The sequence below is a fragment of the Centropristis striata genome, chromosome 13, assembly GCF_030273125.1.
Source record: "Centropristis striata isolate RG_2023a ecotype Rhode Island chromosome 13, C.striata_1.0, whole genome shotgun sequence".
NCBI classification, from domain to species: Eukaryota; Metazoa; Chordata; class Actinopteri; order Perciformes; family Serranidae; genus Centropristis; species Centropristis striata.
The window spans coordinates 3,380,824-3,405,724 of NC_081529.1; the positions used below are offsets into that span (position 1 = coordinate 3,380,824).

A 24,901-nucleotide genomic window follows, 5' to 3' on the forward strand; every position below is an offset into this window, starting at 1 on the left:
AGCTGCTGAGACAGACTTCATCTCCGTACTACTGGAGTGTATATTTAAAAAAAAAAAAAAGAACCTTTTACACGTCTAGTTTTGGACTGATGATTTTATACTGGTTCAGAAGTCAATTACAGACAACGTATCACCTCACTGATGTGGATCAGCAGGAGCAGCATGTAGCTGTAAGAGACTGGAGGCACAGGCAGCCATGATATTTTAATACGGTGAGAGGTTTAACAGTCCTTGGACACGCTGGACATATGTCCTCAGGGACCAGAGAGGACACTGGGTGACAGAAAGCCATTAGTACAATCTTTCTCATATATACAGATTTTTGTAAATGCTCTAAAATAGTTAATTTAACTGATATTTAGAATACAAGTTCTGCAATGAAAAATGTTTGGTAACACTTTCTATGAAGACTACATCTATAGTGCATTATGAGCGCATTCATAGTGAATTATAATGCTCATTATAATCAATCATAATGCATTATGACTGCATTCATAAACACATATAAAGCTTCGTGATGCACTATATCAACAGTTATAAATATAGCTTATAATGACTTATAAATCCAAGTGTCTTATGAGTGCTCTTGACTGGTTATAAACTACAGGCTGACTGATGAGGCTTATAATACATTACAACTACTCATACACCTCTATACACACACCTCAACAATCAATTGTTATAAGGACTCATAGGATGCCATAAGTATAAATAAATGATCAATGTATGCTTTAAGTAAAGTGAGGTTCATATAGACGCATCTATAATGCAGTATAGCTAATCATGATGTTTCATTGTTGGCGTTAAGTAAAGTGTAACACATTTTCATGCATTTAAAAGAAGCTATGCTGCATCATAAGTCTATATTTGGTATCTGACGAAATGACTTATGATGCAGCATAGCTTCTTTTAAATGCATGAAAATGTGTTACTTTACTTAAAGCATACATTGATCATTTATTTATACTTATGGCATCCTATGAGTCCTTATAACAATTGATTGTTGAGGTGTGTGTATAGAGGGGTATGAGTAGTTGTAATGTATTATAAGCCTCATCAGTCAGCCTGTAGTTTATAACCAGTCAAGAGCACTCATAAGACACTTGGATTTATAAGTCATTATAAGCTATATTTATAACTGTTGATATAGTGCATCATGAAGCTTTATATGTGTTTATGAGTGCAGTCATAATGCATTATGATTGATTATAATGAGCATTATAATTCACTATGAATGCGCTCATAATGCACTATAGATGTAGTCTTCATAGAAAGTGTTACCAAATGTTTGAATGGGGTCGACAGCAAACGCGTAATGGCTTTTCACAAATCATAAAAAACCTGAAATAAAAAGGTGTTAAAGTCCTGATTCCCTGTCCGTGTATTTTAAGTGTTGTTAAAACAGGCTCACATGATGGTCTGGTTAATGTAATCTGAAGGCAAATGGCTCAATTAGGTTGTCTATTTCTTCCTAAGGGTTCTTGTTAAGGCCACATGGCTGCTAAAAAAAAAAAAAAACAACTGCCAAAAAATACCCTGATCAGGAGAGGAACAGCCACACCGACAGCTGGGGCTCACAGTGAGTTAGAGGTAATTCTGTTTCCCCGTTCTCTCAGCAGAAACTGTTAAATCATTTGAAAAAGAGGTGGCCTGAATTCCAAATAATTCACCAAGACCCTGGTACAAATAATCTGCTCAAAGGCTTTAGGAGGGCTGCGTCCAAGAGTTGTGTCCAGCAATGATTGCTCAATGACCGCTACAGTGGCCACATACACACATACAGCACGACTACTTCCTGCACAATGCTTTCCAAGGCCGATCACGGTAATTGTACAAAACAATCTGAAAAACACAGAAGAATGAAAAGGGCGAAGGAAGGAAGGAAGGAAAGGAAAGCGTTAAATAGTTGATCATTTTTCCAAGAGCAGAATATTTTTTTTTTTGTTAATTTTTTCTATCATAAACCGCAAAAGCTGGATTGCTTTCTCCTTTTTTTATTTTTTTTTAAAGATTTACTACTAATACTTTAATACAGAAAGGGCAGGTGCAAAGAAAACGAAAGCATTACGATGGGAGTGGGAATGATGAAGTGATTGGAATTTAGAAAAAGAAAGATTCTGGTTGTTGATGGACGGAGAGAGCAAAAGCCAGACAGAAATAATGGAATGACAGCGAGACAAGAAGGGGACAAAGAGGAGGAAGACGTTGAAGCGGGATGGCGAGGGGGGATTAATTTGTCCAGTCCTTCTTGATATTGATGTTCCATTCCCAGCTGAGATGATCGTGCTTGTCATCATCGGTGAACTTGGACTTGATCGTGTAGGAACCGCGGGCGATCATTCCTTTGGGTGCCTCCTCCATGGTGGTCAGGAACTCGTATTCCTCCTTTGGTCTGGGCCCGTAGCTGCCGACCATGTAGTCCGCTTTATCAACTGAGGAACAGAAAAGGAGTTACAATCTTCTTGAGATCATATCAATATTCAAACTCTCCACAAACCTACATACTACTAGCAGATTCAGGAACACAAGAAATAAAGGAAGAGTCTGTCATTTTGGGAAATATGCTCGAAGCTAAGCTAATGGTTGTAGCTTTATACACTACCGGTCAAAAGTTTTAGAACACCCCAATTTTTCCAGTTTTTTATTGAAATTCAAGCAGTTCAAGTCAAATGAACAGCTTGAAAGGGTACAAAAGGTAAGTGGTGAACTGCCAGAGGTAAATAAAAAAAGGTAAGCTTAACCAAAACTGAAAAATAATGTACATTTCAGAATTATACAAGTAGGCCTTTTTCAGGGAACAAGAAATGGGTTAACAACTTAACTCTATGGAGTCTTGGGCTATTTTGTCCATTTTTTAATTCTTTTCATGTCTTTGTAAGTCATTTTGTGTCTTTTTTTGGTCATTTTGTGTCTTTTTTTAGTCATTTTGTGTCCTTTGATGTCTTTTTTTGCCATTTGGTGTCTTTTTTTGGTCATTTTGTGTCTTTTTTTAGTCATTTTGTGTCTTTTGGTGTCTTTTTTTTGTCATTTTGTGTCTTTTTTTAGTCATTTTGTGTCCTTTGATGTCTTTTTTGCCATTTGGTGTCTTTTTTTGGTCATTTTGTGTCTTTTTTTAGTCATTTTGTGTCTTTTTTTAGTCATTTTGTCATTTTGTGTCTTTTTTTGGTCATTTTGTGTCTTTTTTTTAGTCCTTTAGTCCAACATAAAATGTGATTTTGAATCTTTTTTTTTACTTTCAAAACACTATCATGCTCAATAAAGAATTTTAAATGTTGCAAATGTGCATTCATTTCAGAGTACACTGAGACATTAAACTGCATCATTTTCAATTAAATTCTGGAAAAGTTGGTGTGTTCTAAAACTTTTGACCGGTAGTGTAAATGCCAGAGCTGAGACGATATGCTATCTCCCGATTCAACACGTGTTGATATCATAGATCTCATTTTTATTATTTAAAATCAGTTTAATCTTATTCTACTTACACTGCAGCCTGCACTGAAATGTGTAAAAAAATGACTAAAGTAGGTGTACTTACATTATCACAAATGTTTCCGACAATATTTAAAGCGCATAAACCCTGTGCATTGTGGTCGTCTGTCAGAAATTCATCCAGCTAGGTTGTTTTACACTAAATGTTTTCCTGGACATCTGGATCTTATGTTATCAGCGAAACAAGCTTATTCAGATGTCAAATTTAGCAGCAGCTTAGTTCCAGCTGAAGGGGATTGGAGGAACAGATTTTTATCACGAACCTAAATTATGGAGTGTTTTTTCCCCAGTTGTTGTGGAAAGTAGGAGACCTTAGGGCTGGGCGATACGGCCCTAAAAGAATATCACGATATTTCAGGCTATTTTTGCGATAACGATATTCTTGACGATATTAGGAAATACTTAACAAGATATAGAAAATATGATTTTTTTTAAGTCTGTATAAATAAATATAAATCTAACATGTAGTGTGAAGTGCAAATCTCAATAGTTGCCAAATACAAAAAATGTACTCTTGACTCTTGAGTATTTAGGGGTTCCGGGGGCATATTTTAATGAAATTTCGTAAAGGAGAATAAAGGTTCTCGTACGTTTTATTTAAGGCATCTTATTTTGACAGTCTTCTTGTAAATTATGTGGTGGATTCTCTTAACACATTGTGCTTTTATTTTGAAAGCTGCATGTGTTTAGCGAAAGGGAGTAGGTAGCTTTTTGTGATTAAAACAACTACATCAAGAAGTAGGAATGTTGCCAATATCATGATATGCATTTCTTTAAACATAAAAAAAAAATACCGATATTATCGCGAACGATACGATATGGCACACCCCTAGGAGACCTCTGCAGGAAATTCTGCTTCTAGTAAAAACCTCCTGAACAGTGGAAGCTGAAGAAATCCTAAACGGGAGACACTCACTGCAAAGGAGGCATTGCCTGATGTCCTTTGTTATTATTTTGATTGAAAAAATCATACTGGACATGAATTGGGTTTTTTCCAAATCTCTAACATTTACTTTAAAGACATCATGTCTGTCATAGAAAGGAAGCACAAACACATATTTCCCATAATGTTTAATTATTCCTTTGAGTTAGGTCTGTTTTACATGACATTTCCATCACAAATTGACTCCTTAAGAAATTGCAGAGATGAAATGAGACAATTAAGGCAGCCTTACCCTTTACCGATTTCCTGTATGTTTGCTGATTATACTTCAGGCCTGACACGATATCTCTGTTGACCTGCAAAAAGCAACATGCATCATATCCTGATGAACAGTTTCCCATGAGAAAGACAGCTCGCTGCAGCTGCAGTAGCACATTCATGACTCCAACAGTCTGAGGAATTCTGGCTTTGACAAAGATCAGACTCTCTCACCTTGAAGTTGATCTTTATTCTGTATTCAGCTCCTTCTTTCAGCACAAATGCCTCCTTCTTGAAAGCCTGAAGGTCTCCTGGAAAGGGAGGCAACACAGCATGAAACGGAAAGTCAAGCAAGAGTGAAGAAGCAGTCTAAAAACATACAAACCAGGGGTCTCAAACTCAAATTACCTGGGGGCCGCTAGAGGCAGATAAAAATGACATAAAATGATAGAAAAAAAATAATTTACTTAAAAAAGACACAAAATGACCAAAAGACACAAAATTACAAAAAAGACACAAAATTATTTTTAAAAAGACACAAAATAACCTAAAAGACACAAAATTATTTTAAAAAACAAACAAAATGACCCAAAAAAGACACACAATTACAAACAAAAAAAAGACATAAAATTACTTTAAAAAAAGACACAAAATAATAAAAAAAAGAAAAAAAAATATTTAAAAAACACACTAAATTATTTTTAAAAAAAGACACAAAATGACCAAAAGACACAAAATTATTTAAAAAAAGACACAAAATGACAGAAAAAACTAAATTACTTAATAAAGAAACAAAATTACCAAAAAAAGACATAAAATTACTTTAAAAAAGACACAAAATAAAAAAAAAAGACAAAAAATTATTTTAAAAACACACTAAATTATTTTTAAAAAAGACATAAAATTACCAAAGTAATTAAAGGGACCTTCCACACACAACACGGTAAAGTGCCATTCATATAAAACTCACATTAAACTTTCATATCAAGGTGGGGGCCACAAAATATCGTCACGAGGGCCACAATTGGCCCATGGGCCTCGAGCTTGAGACCCGTGATACAAACTAACGGTTAATAAACAAGTAGGGCTCACAGAGTGAGGAATCACATTCTCTAAAGCAGTAGTTCTCAACCTTTTTGAGTCGCGACCCCTAATTTAACACGCATGTTGTCCGCGACCCCCCGCTCACTGAACAGAATCTCACACGCACAGTTCAGATCACCCAAAAAAGAAAAAAAAATTACCAAAAAGACACAAAATTACCAAAAAAAGGAAAAAAAATGACCAAAAAAGACACAAATTGACCAGAAAATGATCAGAAAAAGACACAAAATTACCCAAAAAACCCAAAAAGACACATTAACACATGAACACTTTAACACAGTGGAGACAGAGCTGACTTCCAAAATGATATGGCGACCCCCAGAAATCAGCTTGCGACCCCAAGGTTGAGAATAGCTGCTCTAAAGCAACCTGCTGTAGTATAGATACTGACCACCAGGTGGCACAGTGAGCCAAGCTGTTCTGCTCTGTGTGACCACTGAGGGAGCACATCAGGAAATGGCTCATTAACCCACTAACAAAGGCATTATGTCATTACTAATTAGCAGACCAATGACCCAGCAGGTCATTTGGTCTACATTTGCACACAAGGATGGGAGTGATTACTGTTCGTAATGAATGTTACAATGAGCAAATTATTCCAGTGTATCTGCTGTAAGCAAAGCCTGCAGTGCAACTGTGGCCTTGTGCACATTAAGGTAGAAAAAAAACCTTTTCAGATGTCAACTGTTGAGTTTTGTCCCCATCCGAGCATCACACAGACAGCTGTCTGCACCACTCACCAGTCAGATCAAGGACCAGAGGGTTGGGAGCCGTTTCACACACCAGAGTCATACGGGTCACCTGGACGTTGGGGAGGCTGGGGTCTAGGAGAGAAAGATCACAGGATCAGAAATCAGGCTCACCCGTTTATAGCACCGGACAGAATTGTGCAAAATGTGAAAAATATTTTTAATTATGCCTTTTATTTAAGGCATCTTATTTTGACAGTCTTCTTGTAAGTTCTGTGGTGGATTCTCTTAATACACTGTGCTCTTATTTTGAAAGCTGCATGTGTTTAGCAACAGGGAGTAAGTAGCTTTTTGTGAATAAAACAACTTTAACCACTACATCAAGAAGTAGGAACGTTGCAAATATCATGATATGCATTTTTTTTAACCATAAAAAAAATATACAGATATTATTGTGAACGATACGATATGGCATACCCCTAATTTAAACATAAAAAACTTTGAGACATCTATTTAAGCAAAAAAAAGTATGAATGTTTTCAATCCACTTATTTATTTTACACTTTTCAATATTCTGCGTGACTGAAATGTTTTCACAGCAAAAAGCTGAGGTTTGACTCTCTGCACTGTTGGTAGTACAAACACACAGCAACACACAACAACTTCAGCAGCTGTTGGAGAGATTGTTATGAATACACATTTACATGCAATACACCCATGCTGCAACCCCGGAAGTTCCTTCAGCCTGCAATCCTTTAAAAGATTTCATCAGGGGTCGCCAACGGCCGTTTTAAAAGAACTCCTGTCTTGTCTATCTCAATACAAAATGAGACGACTTCTCACTTGATTTATTACCTCAGAAAAAATTCTCGCGGCAACATTATGGTCTCAATCGCTTTTTTCAAATCTTCTTCAAGACAATATGATGGTAATAGAGTACGTAATGGTCCCATTTAACCCACTGAAGCCTGGAAAGCCTGGACACGTCGTTTTGTAGTATTTGTATAAGCTCTCAAATACTTTTTTAATTTCATTTCTATTTGCTACAGAGGCTGAAAAATCTATTATTTAGTAGAAGCGTTGACACTTCTGTTGAATTTACAGAAAAACTTCAGGTTTTAGGGGCTTATTTTAAAATCGCCCAGAGGTTTTACAGGCGTTTCAGGCCTCAATGGGTTAAAAGAAAAAAGATGATAGAGAAACGTATGATTTGGGGCGTGGCTACCTTTGATTGACAGGTTGCCAACATGTCAACAATCGAAGCAAAACAATGCGGCACTGTGGACATCTAAACAGCCGTGTTGTTGCCATGTTTTCGTAGCAGAATTTTGACACTTACAGTGTGTTTTAATTTCATGAAAGTTTATTTAAACATTTTGTTCATGTAAAATGTCTTGTTCAGCATTCAGTTGTACTAAAAGACTCTTCAAGGAGTCGGCTGTTCATTTTTTCTGGCGAGTAACGTAAATTTTGTTTTAGCATTAAGAGTTGATTTTTAGATACAGCCGTCCTTGCGCACAAAGATGGATGGGTGACATCAGGGTGACTACGTCCAATATTTATATACAGTCTATGGTAACACCTTTGAAGACATAACCTACACTCGGGTGAAACAATTTAACAAAAAGCTATCCGATTGTGATAATTATGACCGATATTGCAATATGATTCACAACATGGGGAAGAATGATCCCCGTAATTTTAATTGAAACTTATGTTAGCATGATGAGGGTGTGATGTTTTGCGAGAATATGTATCAAACAATGAGAGTAGTCTAGTCTAGGGCTGGGCGATATGGCCCTAAAAGAATATCACGATATTGCAGGCAATTTTTGCGATAACGATATTAGGAAATACTTAAAAAGATATAGAAAATATGTTTTTTTTTTAGTCTGTATAAATAAATAAAAATCTAAAATGTAGTTTGAAGTGCAAATCTCAACAGTTGCCAAATACAAAAAATTTATTCTTGACTCTTGAGTATGAGCAAATAATAAAAATAACCATTTAGGCGTTCCGGGGGCATATTTTAATGACATTTTGTAAAAGAGAATAAAGGTTCTTGTATGTTTTATTTAAGGAATCTTATTTTGACAGTCTTCTAGTAAGTTCTGTGGTGGATTCTGTTAACACACCGTGCTCTTATTTTGAAAGCTGCATGTGTTTAGCGACAGAGAGTAAGTAGCTTCTTGTGATTAAAACAACTTTAATTGTTAACCTTACACCACTACATCAAGAAGTAGGAATGTTGCCAATATCATGACATGCATTTTTTTTTAACCATAAAAAAAATATACCGATATTATTGTGAACGATACGATATGGCACACCCCTCATTGAAACTTATGTTAGCATGATGAGGGTGTGATTTTTTGCGAGAATATGTATCAAACAATGAGAGTAGTCTAGTCCAGCTGTTCTCAACCTTGGGGTCGGGACCCCAATTGGGGTCGTGAGATGATTTCTGGGGGTCGCCAAATCATTTTGGAAGTCAGCTCTGTCTCCACTGTGTTAAAGTGTTCATGTGTTTTCGTCTTTTTTTGGTCATTTTGTGTTCTTTTTAGTCATTTTGTGTCTTTCTTTAGTCATTTTGTGTCTTGTTTTTGTCATTTTGTGGTCAATTTGTGTCTTTTTTGCTCAATTTGTTTCCTTTTTGGTCAATTTGTGTCTTTTTTTTGGTCATTTTGTGTCTTTTTTTGGTCATTTTGTGTCTTTTTTTGCTCAATTTGTTTCCTTTTTGCTCAATTTGTGTCTTTTTTTGGTCATTTTGTGTCTTTTTTTGTTCATTTTGTGTCTTTTTTTGCTCATTTTGTGTCTTTTTTTGCTCATTTTGTGTCTTTTTTTGGTCATTTTGTGTCCTTTTTTGTTCATTTTGTGTCCTTTTTTGTTCATTTTGTGTCTTTTCTGGTCATTTTGTGTCTTTTTTGGTCATTTGTTTACTCTTTTTGGTCATTTTGTTTCTTTTTTGGGTGATCTGAACTGTGCGTGTGCGTGAGTGGGGGTCGCGGACAACATGCATGTTAAATTGGGGGTCGCGACTCAAAAAGGTTGAGAACTACTGGTCTAGTCTATAGAATACAAAGTTCGCTCAAGTTAGTATTACAGCTGTTCCATAAGATCCTGAGAGTTCCTCAGTAGGGAACACCAACCTGCTTCCACACCAGCTACATTGCCCAGCAGTGTGGCCTTGTACTTCTGCAGGCTCTCATCATCTTTGTCCAGCTCCTGGATCTCCTGTAGGCTCTTCTGGGCAGGAGGTTTGTAGTTAGTATTGGTTTCATCGTCTTCGTCCTTGATTTCCAGCGCTGCCAGCTGCTCTTTTGTAGGCTCCTGCTCTGCCATGGTGCACTAAGAACAGCAAGAAGGAGAGCACAGCAGAGAGGTTAGAGGACAAGACAATAAACTAATAAGAACTGACAGCAGGACTCCACACAACAGACCACTTCCCTTTTTATACTCTTTAGGGTTGCTTTAATGAAACTGGGCCTACATGTGGAGCAAAGCAGCACATTGTTATTAGACATCCTGCTGTGGGAGGATTTTTACAGATTATTTATCCAGTAGGAAACCTCAGTGAACTTTGAACTCTGGGCTTAAGCAATGCAAAGCAGCAGTTCAAGTAGAAAAAAAAAACCCCATCATAAATCACATTGTTCCTCTTTTGGTTTATTTGTTTGTCTATGCTGATTTTCAGTGTTTTTGCAGATACTGCTGATAGAGCTCTATACGGTAGAGTGGCGCATGAAAGAAATATACAAATATTTTAGATATAGCAAAGACGCTGTCCAAACAGAGGGACAGGGTTAAGGATGACAGACCTTGCTGTCAATAGTTTAGATCACAGATAGCAGGCTCAGTCACAAAAGATTTATCTACTTAAATGAGGTGTTGGATAATCCCTTTATCGTTATTTTTTGGCAAGGGGCAAGGCGGTTTTACTGTGCTTTGTCAGTGCATACTTGACCAGAATGAAAACAAAGCACACATGACATAATGATCACACCTGTGGCTGCACGAAACAAACACTCTAGCAGAGACGAGAGCCAGGACACGTAACTGTCTGCAGCCCGTTTCTCTCGGGCTACAGCAGTGACGTACAGCAGAGGCCGCTGGTCTAATAAAAGCTGATGAGGATCTGAGCACCAATTGTGCTTTCACACAACAGAAAAAACCCAGCAGTGCTAATGTAGCTAATGACACCCAACTGCCCTGACACACCACTCACTACAGATTAGAAGTGATGATGTTGATCCTGAGCAGGGAATGACACAATAACACAGGGCTGCTTGATTATGGCAAAAATCATAATCCTGGTGACTTTGGTCAATATTGAAATCCCTCAGTGACTTCAGAAGCACCATGCATTTATTCAACTTTATTAAAGAACTTTTCTTTTTAATAGTGGATTTTCCTTAACCCATTGAGGCCTGAAAAATCGCTGGGCGATTTTAAAATAAGCCTCTAATTTTCTGGAAATTCTGGAAAAAAAAAGTGTCAACTCTTCTACTAAATAATAGATTTTACAGCCTCTGTAGCAGATAGAAATGAAATTCAAAAAGTATTTGAGAGCTTATACAAATACTACAAAACGACGTATCCGCTTTCCAGGCTTCAATGGGTTAACAGCAATAACAATTAAATAAAAAATAATAATGTTGTAACATTAGTACTTTCACCACCTACTTCAAACTCTGTTTATTCAAAACTTAAAAAATAAAATCAGATGAAATGTTTTAGCGCACTGCAACAATTTCATGAAAAATACTAAAAGATATATTTAACACTTTTGTAAAATATGCAACATATTCCAGCCGGTAAGTAATTGGTGCACCTCTGTAAAGGAAATAAGTGTGCTGGGTTTTAACAAAACGATCATCAAACACTATCATTTTATCTTGATTATAATTTTGTGGTAGGATAAAATCATGATTAAAAAATAAGACGAATCACCCGTGCATACAACAGTAAGAATTTTCATAGTGAGAACTTAATGTGCTACAAAACTCAATTGTTGCTAATAAAATTCAGTGCAAAGGAAAAAAGTTATTGGTTGAATGATGTTTGAGCCGTTTGCACAGCAGCGTGATCATAAATATGCTTTAATTTCCTGATTCAGGCAGAAATCAACAAAGCCATGTATGTGTTATTAGGAGAAGTGATACTATTTAGTAATGTCAAGCATAGCACACCCAGCTCTGAGGTCAGTCACATTTGTTCACTCATTATTATTATCTTTTTTGGCTGCTGAGAAAACATTCCTCTCAGTCAATAGGCCACACTGGCCTCACACTGCTCATCCTTAATGTTTGACATTTGCACGCTGAAAGAACCCGACTTCCTGTATTTAGTAAATGCAACCAAGCAGGAACTAAAGCTGTCAAACTGTAAGAGAGGCTGAAAAAGTAGATTGTGTCTTTAAGTTATGTTAAAGGGCTGAAATAAACCCAAGAAGATGAATGTCAATAAACAAATCTGTATACAGAAAAACAAAAAACAGTCTTTAAATGAAAGAGGAAGACGGGGTGAAACATCTGAACTTCTCTCTTTAGTTTAAGTTGGCTCAATTTTGTTTCAGATCAGTGTTATTGTGCACGTTAAAGGTCATATATCAACACAAGCAAGCTAACAAATCAGACAAATGCAAACACAGATTTCACATGATCAACACAGGTGGGACCTCTCAGTAAAGTAATACATCAACACACTGTTTGCAACCACAACAAATCACCTGACTGCAAACACTCTGTGCAACAACACAGAACTAGTACGGCGCTCTAACGCTCTTCTCTGTTCTATTGTGACGGCCATATACAGTTGGGTATTAGCCAAGCAGGAACTGAGAACACAGCACCATTTTTCCAAACGGGGCCTCTCATAAAAACACAAATTCCTTTTCTGCCAATAGCAGGTCAGCTGTGTGTGAGTGTTTCTGGTCGGGGGGGTGAGAGGCTCCTTGTTGCACCCAGAGGGAGAGGCAGAGAGAGAGGAAGACAAGAGCAGGGCGATGTCGTGTCATTATTCAACTATGGATGAACAGGTTGTTTTTCTCACTTCCTCTCCTCTCCCGCAATAAGTTGCACTTTGACTGCAGTGAAGCAAACTGTCACAGACGAGGAAGTGCTGGCTGCTTTTATATGCATGTTGTGTAAAGAGCGGCAAAATACACACATAGTGTCTCTAAAGACATGGAGGAGACTTCTGCTTTGTTTAAAATGTCATCTATGGCAGGATTTAAAAAGGAATGGCTGCACAAATTTTTTTTTTTTTTTTTTAAATTAACATCTCTGATGTGCACAATTGGTGGAGCTAGGGTTGCACAATATGGGGAAAATATGTAATAACGTTGTAATTGTGGTAAAGATTTTACTTCAGATAAATGAACCGATATTGAACTGTTCTCAGTTCTGCCTTTCTGTTGCATGCTTCAGAAATACAACACATTTCTTAAAATAATTTCGAAAATTTGTTTATTGAACAAATTGAACATTGAAGGCACCAATAAAGACTAATAATAGTTCCATTTTAAAGTGCAGCTTTCTACTGTCTCTAAAGACATGGAGGAGACTTCTGCTTCGTTTAAAATGTCATCTATGGCAGGATTTAAAAAGGAATGGCCGCACAATTTTTTTTTTAAATCAACATCTTGATGTCAAGACCGAGATATTGTATTCAGGGATTTTCCGAATAAGACTATCAGTAGAAAGCTGCACTTTAAAATGAAACTATTATTAGTCTTTATTGGTGCCTTCAATGTTCAATTTGTTCAATAAACACATTTTCGAAATTATTTTAAGAAATGTGTCTTATTTCTGAAGCATGCAACAGAAAGGCAGAACTGAGAACAGTTCAATATCGGTTCATTGATCCGAAGAAAATCTTTACCACAATTACAACGTTATTACATATTTTCCCCATATTGTGCAACCCTAGCTCCACCAATTGTGCACATCAGAGTCCGTTTGTTTTTTTAAACTGTGACACTGACAATGTTTTAAGTCTTTTAAAGGGTTAAGGCTGGATAATTCCGTTAAAATATGTTGTTACAGACTGAAATGTGTCCGTGGTGTTGAACCCCTGATGAGATTCTTTATCTTGTTTACTTATTCATCGATTAGATGGCTCCTGATTTTAAGAGCCAAGATGATTAGCGATTTAATTAATCTTAGTAAATCAAGAGAAAATTATTTTGCATGTATATTGATAATCTATAAATTGTTTAATTTCTAGCTTTTAAAGAAGTTTTTGATCTTTTTGGTTTTTGCAGAAAAACCTGTTTATATCATGAGATTTACTGTCGTGTTTTTTGTGCAATGACAATAAAATAAAGTCTAAGTCTAATTAAAGTATAATATTTTAAGTTTAGCTTCAGTATCAGTAAATCTCAATGATATTCTTGTTATTATGCAGAAAATAAAATCCATGTTGCAAAACTACATTTAATGGAGCAGTCCTGAATGGACTGAAAACCATATTCATATATTGATAACCTATAAATGGTTTAATTTCTAGCTTTTAAAGAAGTTTTCGATCTTTTTGGTTTTTGCAGAAAAACATGTTTATATCATATGAGATTCACTGTTGTGTTTTTTGTGCAATGACAATAAAATAAAGTCTAAGTCTAATTAAAGTATAATATTTTAAGTTTAGTTTCAGTATCAGTAAATCTCAATGATATTCTTGTTATTATGCAGAAAATAAAATCCATGTTACAAAACTACATTTAATGGAGCAGTCCTGAATGGACTGAAAACCATAATTCAAGCAGTTTATAGTTGATTTTTACAGTTAAGTTACTGTATAAAATTTGTTTTGTGCACAATACCCAGTGCAGCTTCCCTGCAGTCTCAGTCAACAACATGGTTACCAACATAGGCACTAGCAAAAAGAAGAAATTGTTTGAGTGTTATGCAATGTCTGCAAACAGCCACTCAGACATGCCATTTTAACACAGTAGGAAACTGTTGAATCAACAAATTAAAGGTCCATGCACTGAGTAAAATGGATTAGTTTAAACAATATTGACATCACCAACCTCATAATGATGCACATTCTTTCTGGCTAACAATGCGAGCTGTGGCTAACTGGCTACACACTAATCTGAGAGGAAAAGGCCCTGCCATTGTTTAGCCTGCTGGGAGACAACACACAGGTCATGAGATCATGCAAACAAATACTGGACGTGCCACTGAACCTTTCCACCTCTGTGTCCTAACTTAGACCAGCACAGTCCTGCAGGCAGTTCTCCTGCAGGATAATCAGTTTGCTTGACAGGGCTAAGCAGCGCCGTTGTACAAACACGCCGGGCTCGGCCGCAGCTGAGGCTTCAGATTAGAACTGTTCCTTAGCAACACCGCTAAGCACTGAGATTAACGAAAGTGGGATTACAGCTAATGAGGCATTCAGGGACACTGGAGGAAAGTGTTTGGAGAGGATTCTCTTCGACAGGAGTCATTAGTGTCATCAAACGTGACTGAAGATAATTCACCAACAAGCTTGTGAGAACCAGGGAATCCCTGTGGGATAATACAGGGTTTATGACGAGGGGAAGTAGGGCGTCTGTTTGTGTGTGTGTGTGTGTGTGTGTGTGTGTGTAGCCATAATTGGCATGTAAAGCTAGTTTTTCAGGGAAAAGTGGAAAATAGGGCAGGGCTCCACACTAACTTACTATTAAAAGTGGATGCATCCACATCTACTATTGGTCGCCAAAACTGAAAATATGGTTTCCATTTTTAGTCGCCTTATATTTTGAGTAATTAAGATAGTCCCTACTATAGGAATATTTTTTTTGGGGTCACCAAACAAAATTCCTCATCTTTTGTGATTTATCTGATACTTTACAGAATTCGGAGTGTTATCAGTAACATGTCCACGCCCAATAGAGACAGAGTGAAATTAAGTCCCGCCTACTACTGCTGCCAAACAAGAGAAAAATGCCAAAAAGCCGCTGTAGGGTGGATGCATTACCAATAGGGTAAAGAACCTGTAACTTACTTTTTATAAACTGGTATACAAAATACCAGTAGAGCTAAATTCCTTAAAAAGAAATCCAACAAGTCACTGCTTTCTTATTCATCTTTTCTTTACCCTTCAAATTTTGTTTTTCCTGGATCATTGCGCTGATTTCCATCACAAAACCATTAAAAATTAGTGGCGTTGATTGTGGGTCTCTCAAGTGACACCAACATCAGCTTGTCCATTATCTCTAATTTTTGGAGATGGTGGCCAATCTGTCTTGATTCTCCTTAGACAGCTGAATCATCCCTCACATACAGCTATAAAGAGTACATGTTTTGCTGTCCCTACTGTCTATATGTGTTTGCCACCAGTCGTGTTTCCTTTCAAGTCTAAGAGAAATTTGAAGTGAAATTTTTTGAAATGTCGCATTAAAGAAAATGCGAATTGGAAACGTTACCATCAACTAGTTTAGAGCAAATCGGCATAAAAGTACTTTGGTCAGAAGAAGGCAGTGTTATGTATTGCTGTAGGCTAATTCATCAGTAAACAGTAGAAGAAGCAATTGCACGAGAGAAAACACAACAAAAAAATGGTTGTTTATCTGACAACTTTGGCCGGCCACAAGAGAAAATGGAGATAAGTCTTCAGGAATTGGATGTCAGCTTGTCTTGACCGGCAGAGCGGAAACAGCTGATTAGTCATGAGAGTTATCAATCAAGCCATCAAGCTTTCCTCGTGCAAATCTTCAAATATGTGCTTAGAAATTTGTTGATGAAAGGACGACTACTGATAGCAACCAAAGGCCAAAAATTGCTTGCCTTTTTAACACAATGGTTTTCAAAGCAACCTGGCAACTGTCCAGCCCTGTAGGGTAATAGTTAATGTTAGAGCCATTTTGCACAAGCTGATAAATAATTCAGATTTGTATTACATAGTTCTTTATTGAAGTTGTAAGAATGCCTATTGGTTCGTAGGAATTGCACTCTTCTTATTGGCTGAGATGTGTGTAACGTCATAATTGCTTACTTTGTTTTAATTAGGATTATGGAGACGAGGAGAGCACACTAGTTTTTGACCGTGCTCATAATTATTATTATTTTTGGATTGCTGCAGTTTATTGTTTGTAATGCTCAAACGAAAGGTTTTCAATAAACCATAAGAAAGAAACTGTGGGATTTTTTTCGACTTAAGACACGCGTCAACTACATCCTCACGCTCCATAATTGAAGTGTGCGTTTCAAGTAAAACTAGACGGAGCCACACTAACAGTTAATTTAGTCAATATTGCCTAAGCAGGGCTCGAGTAAAGCCAAAGACAACAAAGCTGTAGATCTACATCTTCATGTGTGAAGTTTGATGTAATATTATGGGTTGTGTCAATGCTGCTGATCACAGTGGAGGCTCCAGGTCAGGCTCTCCACAGAGAGGAACACATGCGGAGGTACAACAATGTGGCAAAGGAGATAACGCAGCAGGCATACGGCAGCCAGACATCAGAAAAACATGACACCTAACAGGATTTTTGTACTTTGTGCACAGTAGAGCCATCTTACTGATCATTTGAGAAGAGGAAGTCTTACAGTTGATAACTGATTATCTAAAAATCTTACATACAAGGAACGTATCACACATTTACCTCAAAGACAGCCGGACTGAGAACTGGAAACCTTTGTAGTATGACCTTTAGCTTTTAGGTTCACCTCCCTATTGAAGAAGGCACTCACAGATCTATGGCTGCTTTCATCTCTGGGCTCTGTTAATCTCTTTCATGCAACACTCAGAGACCTTTACGTTTGTGCCTTTTATCTACACAGTTTCCCCCAAACTGCAATGTGTCCTCACTGTGATGCTTTAATACAGGGGTGTCAAACTCTGGCCCGCGGGCCAAATTTGGCCCGCAGTGTAATTTTATTTGGCCCGCGAGGCAATACCAAATTATTATATTATTGTACTATAAAAGCTGACCCGCCGGTAGTATACGGCCCATTTACCGCTAATACTAGATTTATTATTGTTATTTTATTTTTAAATGTATTAACCTGTTGAAAAACTTTATTGATATTTAAATCAGAAGGATGCAAATAGAAAAGAGGCATACGATTTTTATTTAATTTTTATTTAATAAATTAATGACATTGATGTGTTTTTTATTTGAAATTTGATTTTGCATGTCTGCACTATTTAGTTATATATTGTATGTTTATAAGCGTTGCTGGTTCCATATTAAATGTTAAAGCAAAACATGTTTGGTATATATTAAAAGGTTTATTTGTTCAATGTTGGCCCGCGATTTTATTCAAGTTTTACATTTTGGCCCATTGTGTATTTGAGTTTGACACCCCTGCTTTAATAAAAGCTTATCAAGTACAGGCTTTTCTTCAAAGAATGACTGATTCAAATCAACATTTTGGTCCCACTGTCCCTGCTCAGGTAGTTGGGAATAACTGAATGTGCAACAGTTCTAATGAAACTGGTGATGTTGAAACAAGTACATCCTTCTGCAATGTGTCAATGCAGCAAATGCATTAGCTCATACAAGTTGTTAAGTAAAACCATTTTTCCATCACCTGCGTTGAATTGCATTGAATTTAACAGGAACATAGAAGGACATGGAGGTGGAAAATATAAAAGGTTAAAAAAAAAAGAGGTACTATTATGAGGTCTCAACTTTATCAGGCTGGAAAAAAAAACTCTGGGAGACGTTCAGAGAATTTTATTTTGAGATAGGCTTCAAATATAGATGCATTAAATCAGGGCTTGGCAGTAGGCACGGCTTTTACATAAGTGAGAGACGTCTGAAGAGAATAATTAGAACATGGGGGCACTTGTCGCGAAGTGTGCTCTGACCTCAAGGCATCGGTGTTTTTACAACCTACTTTAGATGAAACCACAACTTCTCTTTATGATCGCACTTTGGGTGGCTGCGTTCCTAATAGAACGTACCACTGGCAACCTCAGACGTTAACCCTATATGGTACGGTGTTTCCCTCAGGCAACATCCCCATTTTTGGCCTGTCAAATTTCTACAATGCATGTTTTTGAGTGATACGATACTTTAAAAAAGAGGGAAGAGTATAGGGAACCAATAGCAATGCTTTAATTTGTCACATGATCTTCAGGAGGCCATATTGAAACACTATTTTGCAGACTTTTCCAAAGGAAACAACTTTGCCATTTTGTGCTGCAAAAAATCACCCAAAACGTCATTTCCTGGCCCTTTTCCATCTGGAAAAAAATATAGAGTAAACTTTCATTTTTTATCGTTTCATACACTTAGACTGTTCAACACATTAATTTCATTGGGTCATTGGTTCAATGGTACAATGTTGCCTACAGGCAAAAAAGTTCCTTTTATAATGTTTTTAAATTTAAAATGTTATGTATTGTACCATGTTGAAGCTACTGAATCTTGTACACATGTTTATTAAATAAATTATGTTAAAATGAATTTAAAAACTCTCTTTTTCACCTGTGCACTGTTATGGTACAACAAACCCCAAAAACTTCAGAATTGTTTTTTCAGATTATGTTTATTTAGTCTATTTTAAGACAACTATCTGGCATCATAATGAACATAGTACATTAGTTACCAGCGCAGCTTGTTTTGCAACCAGCGAGCTGGCGTAGTGTGCCTTGAGGGCGAGCTAGTTTCCTGGTTGCATGGAGGGAGGTGAAGGGACTGTGAGGTGTGCATACATTTTCTTCAGCTGTCTCTCACTTTTCTGAAAACCACTTCAGGGGGAAAAAAGCAGCTGTTGGAATGTATTGCTAAAGTGCCTGTATGCAAACTACCTGTTTATATCCATGGCCAATTATATTTCATACAAGCAACTACAGCAATATATCGGCATACTGGATATTTAAATTTAAAAAAGTCATGTCCCAATGCATAAAATGACCTAAAATAAAACTACCTTAGCAGTACTTCCTTCTTTGTTGACTATTCAATTACTACACCACTGAACTAGTCAAGGTATTTTACAAATTACCCTGAAGGAAACTTTTAGCTGTTTAAAGTAGTCTTTAACTCACCTGGAATGTGCAAAGTATATTGTAGCTGTGGCCTGTACGCCCTTCTGCTTTTACTATCTCTCATGTGTTGCTTTTACGTATTGGATGTATTTTAAAATGTGCAATTGTACTATATATTGAAAGTGATTGTGCTGCGGTCTTGTCCAGGACTCTCTGGAGAAGAGATCTTGTATTTCAATGGGATTTTGTATGGATAAGTAGGTCACCACTAGTAGCCATTTTAAATGTTTTTCTGCACCATCATCTTAGTGTTGCTTCAGGTTTTAGGTTGCAGTTACCTGAGTGGATAGTAGTGAAAATAGCACATCAGCAGCAAAAATGACAGTGATACGAAATAGGATTGTTTTTTCTTTTGCAAAGAATACAGTTAATGGCTGCACCAAATACAATACAAACTCTTTAAAACACACATGTATATTGTGCATCTAGATACCGCAGATGTCATTATACTTGATGATATAGTGACTAAGTAGCAGCAGTAGCTTTTTAGTTCTAGACGAGGTTGCCTTGCATGCCAGTCCGCCACTAGGCCTATTTGAGTCAAGAAATGACTGCAGACTTCCTTTTCAGGCGAGATGATTCATATCCTTTTGAGCACAAAACCACAGAATCTGAAGCACAGCTCTTCTTATTTAACGCTCCACCTGTGTCCACCATTGTTTAAAACCAATTGGTTTTAAACAATGCTTTAATTGTATTAATGCAAATGGGCACTTGCTAGATGTTACATCAGAAAAAAACATGCTGGCTTTTACCAAGTTGTAGTAGTTGATGTAGTGTAAAAAACTTTAAGGAAGTGTTACACCAAGAGCTTCTTGCAGCGTTGAGGCAATGCAGAGGAACTCAGCCTCAACGGAAATAGAGAATGGGTGAGAAAAAAACGGGTGAAGAAGGAAGGAACATACTAGAAACTTGCCATGAGCTTGTGGTTATTGATTATGAGTAAAGCTATTGGTTCAATCGCCTTTTCATAACCAAGATAACGTTTTCAAGATGTCTATCAGACTAATGCAATCACAAAGACAATGAGCCTCACAGAGAGAGGTGGATGTGAGAGAAAAAGAAACAAAACATGACTCTATCCCAGGAAGAACCAGAACAAATGGGAAGCTTTAAAAATAGCCAGTGAGAAATCCCTGCGTGCAGCAGCAGGAAGCTGCCAGTGAATGGGATCGCTAAGGTGCCAGCTGAAAGGTCAGGGCTTATTCCCAGATTCGGGTCTGCCTCCCTGGGCAACAGCCTCAGTGGAGGTGTAGGACTCTTCACAATGCAGAATTACAGCTGTATAACAGTTTCCTTCAAGGACGGCAACAACTTGATATTACAGGTGGTGTAAATTCAACCAATTTACAGCTTAAAGGCCAAAATCACGAGTGAGAAATTCAAATATATGGGCTTTTTAAATGCTACCAACATTTCCCATACTTTCTGACAGGAAGTGCTTCTGAAGGCCACGGTTGAGGCTGAGGGAGGCCATGATCTGGCTCAGGAGGACCACACCGTTTGTGGAGGAAGGGCCGATCATTATTAGCTCACACTGATCTGTGTATGGGAGGAGGGTGGGCGTCTGGCTAGCATCTCTGCCCCTATTCCCCTGAGCACTGAGCTGAAAACAGATGCAGCCAGACATGATTTGTCGCTAACAAAATGTAATGAAATAGGGAAAAAAATTGCATTTGAAAAACACTTTCATATTGATCCCCCAAATACTTTAGAATGAAATCAAATAGACAAACCAATTAAATTGCCATAAATGGAGCTGAAACCAGCAGCTATTGGGTATGTTGCTTCAGCACCATGCACTGAATGTACACACCTTAACTTTCTAAAAAACGAGCTAATGCAATGTTTAACAGTTCAGGCCTGTGGATTTGACCCTTGTCCTCCTTACCGTGAGCTGCTTGAACATGCATGCAACTTAATTCACTGGCTTTCTGGGAAATAACTTCAATGAAAATGCTGGTTCTTCAGTTGATGATCCCACCTCTTTGGGTCTACTCAAGATCAACCAGGTCAAATAAGGGAAAGAGAAGCTGCAAAATGAGACATCCGGTCCTCACTGCAAGGTTGCAAATTCTCAGATTGAGACGAAGCAAATGAAAATGCCCTGACAGATATCTGAAAGGTGTCCAAGTCCTAAATGGGAGCGAGCGAAAAAAAATCATCCAGGCCAGTTATCTCACACACAGGAAGGAAAGGGAGGATTTAGGGTCAGTGAGATCTCTTTGAGAAATCAATTATCAGCCATTTATCTGAGCACACATCTCAACTATCACACAAAAGAACATAAAAGGGGACTATCACTTGTAGCACGTTTGATCTAAACAGATGTAATCCATGTGCACTTGACTACAATAGCCTCTAAAAGGTGTGGTGTTCGGTAAGTGCTCGAGGCTAACTTAAATTGAAAGACATTTTAGTTCCAGGAAGTGGAAGAAACTGTTCCTTATATGCCACATGACAGTCAAAAAAACGCATTTTAAAAAATGAATTACGCCTCTAAATAAACTTTTGGTGAACTAGCTAATGCATCCACGCGCTGTGTGAGTTTTTGTGAACAATTTAATGCAATGGATGACGTCACCGAGCGGCACTTCAGAACCCAACACCCGGAAACGAACCACCAATGGTTCAATCCCCTGACACCGAATAACTTGAAAAGGCTTAAGGGGTTTTGATATTCTTATACTACAATTATAATAAAGTAAATATGGATTAAGAAGCTTAAACCCTTACTGCAGGAAGGAAGTTGCTCTTTGGTGAACAAACTCCCTCTTCATGTTGTAACTTCCTTATGAAGAGTCGAACAACCCGCTAACTACACCAAAGCACCTCAGAAATGTATGTTTAACGTCTAGAGACATACTCACTCGGCTAAAACTAGTTATAAGAGGAGTTTAGCAAGTGTTTGATCAACTCTTACCGTTATATCTGCGGTCTGCTGGGACAGTGTCCTGTGAGTGGCGGTGAGAGGCTGAAAGTGAAGCGGCGGAGCAAAATCTGAGCCAACGGCCGCTAAGATGGGAGACGACTTCCGGTGGACTACCTTCAAAATAAAATCAGTATCAATTTAGGTATAAGTATGTCTTTGTAAGAGTATTGTGATAGAGTTTAAATGCTTTTGCAAGGATGTGATTTTGATTTTATTTATATTATGTTGTTTATTTTTCAAAACCATTTCTTTCTTTGTATGTTTTGATGAAAAGACTTGACATGTTTACAAGATGTAGAGCAACATGTATGTGCTGTTTTGTTTTTCTTCAAATAAAAAGTTTAATAACAAAATAAAAGCAGCTGTTGTTTTTTTAAACCTTGATTTTATTGATTTTTGTTCTGTGCATATAAGAAAATATTACACATTACATTATTTATTTCTCCTCTTTGTTTTTAGTTTATATATTATTTATATATTATAGTTTTTTTTAAGCTTTGACTCCATTTAAGTGGTACAGTCCCCTTTCAAGGGCCCTTTTGGGGTTGGGTTTTGAGGGCAGTATTGGTTGAGGCTTGTTTAAAAGCTCTGAACTGCTATGTGTATACATTACATACATTTTAAATATATGTGTGTTCACATGCATGTTTGTATGTTCATCAGTGTACTTCATGGAGACAAAGCCTGTAGACCCCTTGAATTTTTGGGGCCGCGAGGGGGGTTGTCTATCTATTTTTCATTATTATTATTATTATTATTATTATTTTTATTATTATTATTATTATTATTATTTGAATTTCTTTTTTCCTTTTTCTTTTTTTTCAACACTCAATATTGTTGATGTGTTTGGTTGGTAGTATTACCATTGTTATTTATTTATTTTTGTTTGTTATACTACACTACCATTTTATCTTGCTATCTCTTGTTGCTGTTGCTATTATTGCCCAATTGATGCTTGCCACACCTGCTTGTTTGTTTGTTTTAAACTAAACGGAAAAAAACAATAAAAAGTTGATCACAAAAAAGAAAGTATTACACTGTTAAATTGTATTATTTTCCAACCAGCTAGCCATGGTTACAGGAGTCTATTTTAAAAGAAGGGGAGTATACAGACCCAGTACCTTGAAGTTTATGTCAGTTCATCCGTTTGCATTGCAGTGTCATAAATCATCCATTTCTTCTACTTACTGCTAAAAACATTTTATCTCAGTCTTCGTTGATAAGTCATTTTTTCCACCATGCAAATGCCTCTTAGGGGATTCAGTCTTGTGCCAGTTTCTTTTTATTGCATTCTTTCTTGTCACCAGTAATATCATGGTTAAGTATCTATCTTCATCAATAACATAGTCACTTATATTAAAGTAAAAGCAGTTTTATTTAAGTCATCTACACAGTGATAATTAACATTTTGGATAACCATCAGACGTTTCTTCACATGCATTCACTTGTTTCTCCTTGGTTAATGGTGAATCATTGTGTATGGCTCTTGATTTTTTTTTTCTTATATTACTGGTTGTAAAGTAACTAATTGATATCTATATCTATTCTTTGATTAAGGAGCAGGCAGAATTACACTTTTCTTCTACCTGCTCTTTTTGGCAATGAAAGTTATAAACAGAGTTGTATGCTAAATTTGAAACACATTTTTAATTTTTTTTTGAGAGTTGTGCATTACTATAAGGGGAACAAGTAAAAAGCGAAATAAAATAAAATGTTGGGATGACATATCAGATATATACTCCTTCATGTATATTCATTGTCCATGTATTACTCTATAACTGGTTACTAATGATGCTTAGATAAAGTTTTACATTCAAAAACATGTAATAACCTCATGAAATACCCACATAAAGTTGTTCAAATGAGTCCCTCTCGAGATCAACAGAAATATTAAATTGTTGCATATAGAGTCTGACTTTAACATAAATCCACTTGTGAAATAAATAAAAGACTTTGATTCACCTAAAAGTATTGAATTTATCTAATTCTGTAGCCTATCATTATGCATAACATAATCATATCATAATCAGTCTAAATCACCTTATTGTAACATATTAATTGAACATTGTGGTATTACAAGGACCTTAATATTTGCAATTATATCAACAGGGTTGTTTCATTGACAAGATCATTTCTGGACGTTCAAGTTATTTTGGAGAGGAAGGAAGGAAAAATTGGCTTCAAACATGAAAATCTAGCCGGAAACAGTATTCGTTAACAATTTCAACCGTCCCGTCTTCGTACCGCTTCCGGGAAAATTGCGCTAAAGACACGCGTGGGCATGCAGCGCTATGCTGCACGCTCACTGACATGTTACACTTTGTCCATTTCACTTCCACCTCATTCTTGGACCAGTCATGGCCTGCAGGCTTTGAAAAACTGCAGAAGTAATTTGATAGTAGTAAAACTGAGGTACTAGCACATAATGTATGTTTGAGTTTATTTCATAGGCGTTGCCCGCAGGTACTGAGAAGTACATTTCAAACAACGCTCGGCTCAAACTCTAACAATACTTTTGAGTGTATATGGTTAAAAGGAGAAGGACGACATCCAGTGGAC

The 24,901-nt window shown here is 36.9% G+C and overlaps 1 protein-coding gene across 1 annotated transcript; it reads right to left on the reverse strand.

The window, feature by feature from the left end:
- Nucleotides 1-1,633: 1,633 nt before the first annotated feature.
- On the reverse strand, nucleotides 1,634-22,427 carry arhgdia (Rho GDP dissociation inhibitor (GDI) alpha). Its single transcript, XM_059348245.1, has 6 exons — nucleotides 22,334-22,427; nucleotides 9,573-9,771; nucleotides 6,475-6,558; nucleotides 4,865-4,941; nucleotides 4,665-4,728; nucleotides 1,634-2,432 (listed from the first exon to the last, which is right to left on the reverse strand). The coding sequence occupies exons 2-6, from the start codon at nucleotides 9,763-9,765 to the stop codon at nucleotides 2,230-2,232; spliced, it is 621 nt and encodes a 206-aa protein (XP_059204228.1). The 5' UTR covers nucleotides 9,766-9,771; nucleotides 22,334-22,427; the 3' UTR covers nucleotides 1,634-2,229.
- Nucleotides 22,428-24,901: the final 2,474 nt, after the last annotated feature.

What these genes read in the sequence shown, in the direction of transcription:
- arhgdia (XM_059348245.1), bottom strand. Translation starts at nt 9,765, where the DNA reads ATGGCAGAGCAGGAGCCTACAAAAGAGCAGCTGGCAGCGCTGGAAATC. An exon ending in GAATAAAGATCAACTTCAAG is followed by an intron (nt 4,729 to 4,864) that starts GTGAGAGAGTCT and finishes TGCTTTTTGCAG; the next exon opens with GTCAACAGAGATATCGTGTC. An exon ending in ATACAGGAAATCGGTAAAGG is followed by an intron (nt 2,433 to 4,664) that starts GTAAGGCTGCCT and finishes TCTGTTCCTCAG; the next exon opens with TTGATAAAGCGGACTACATG.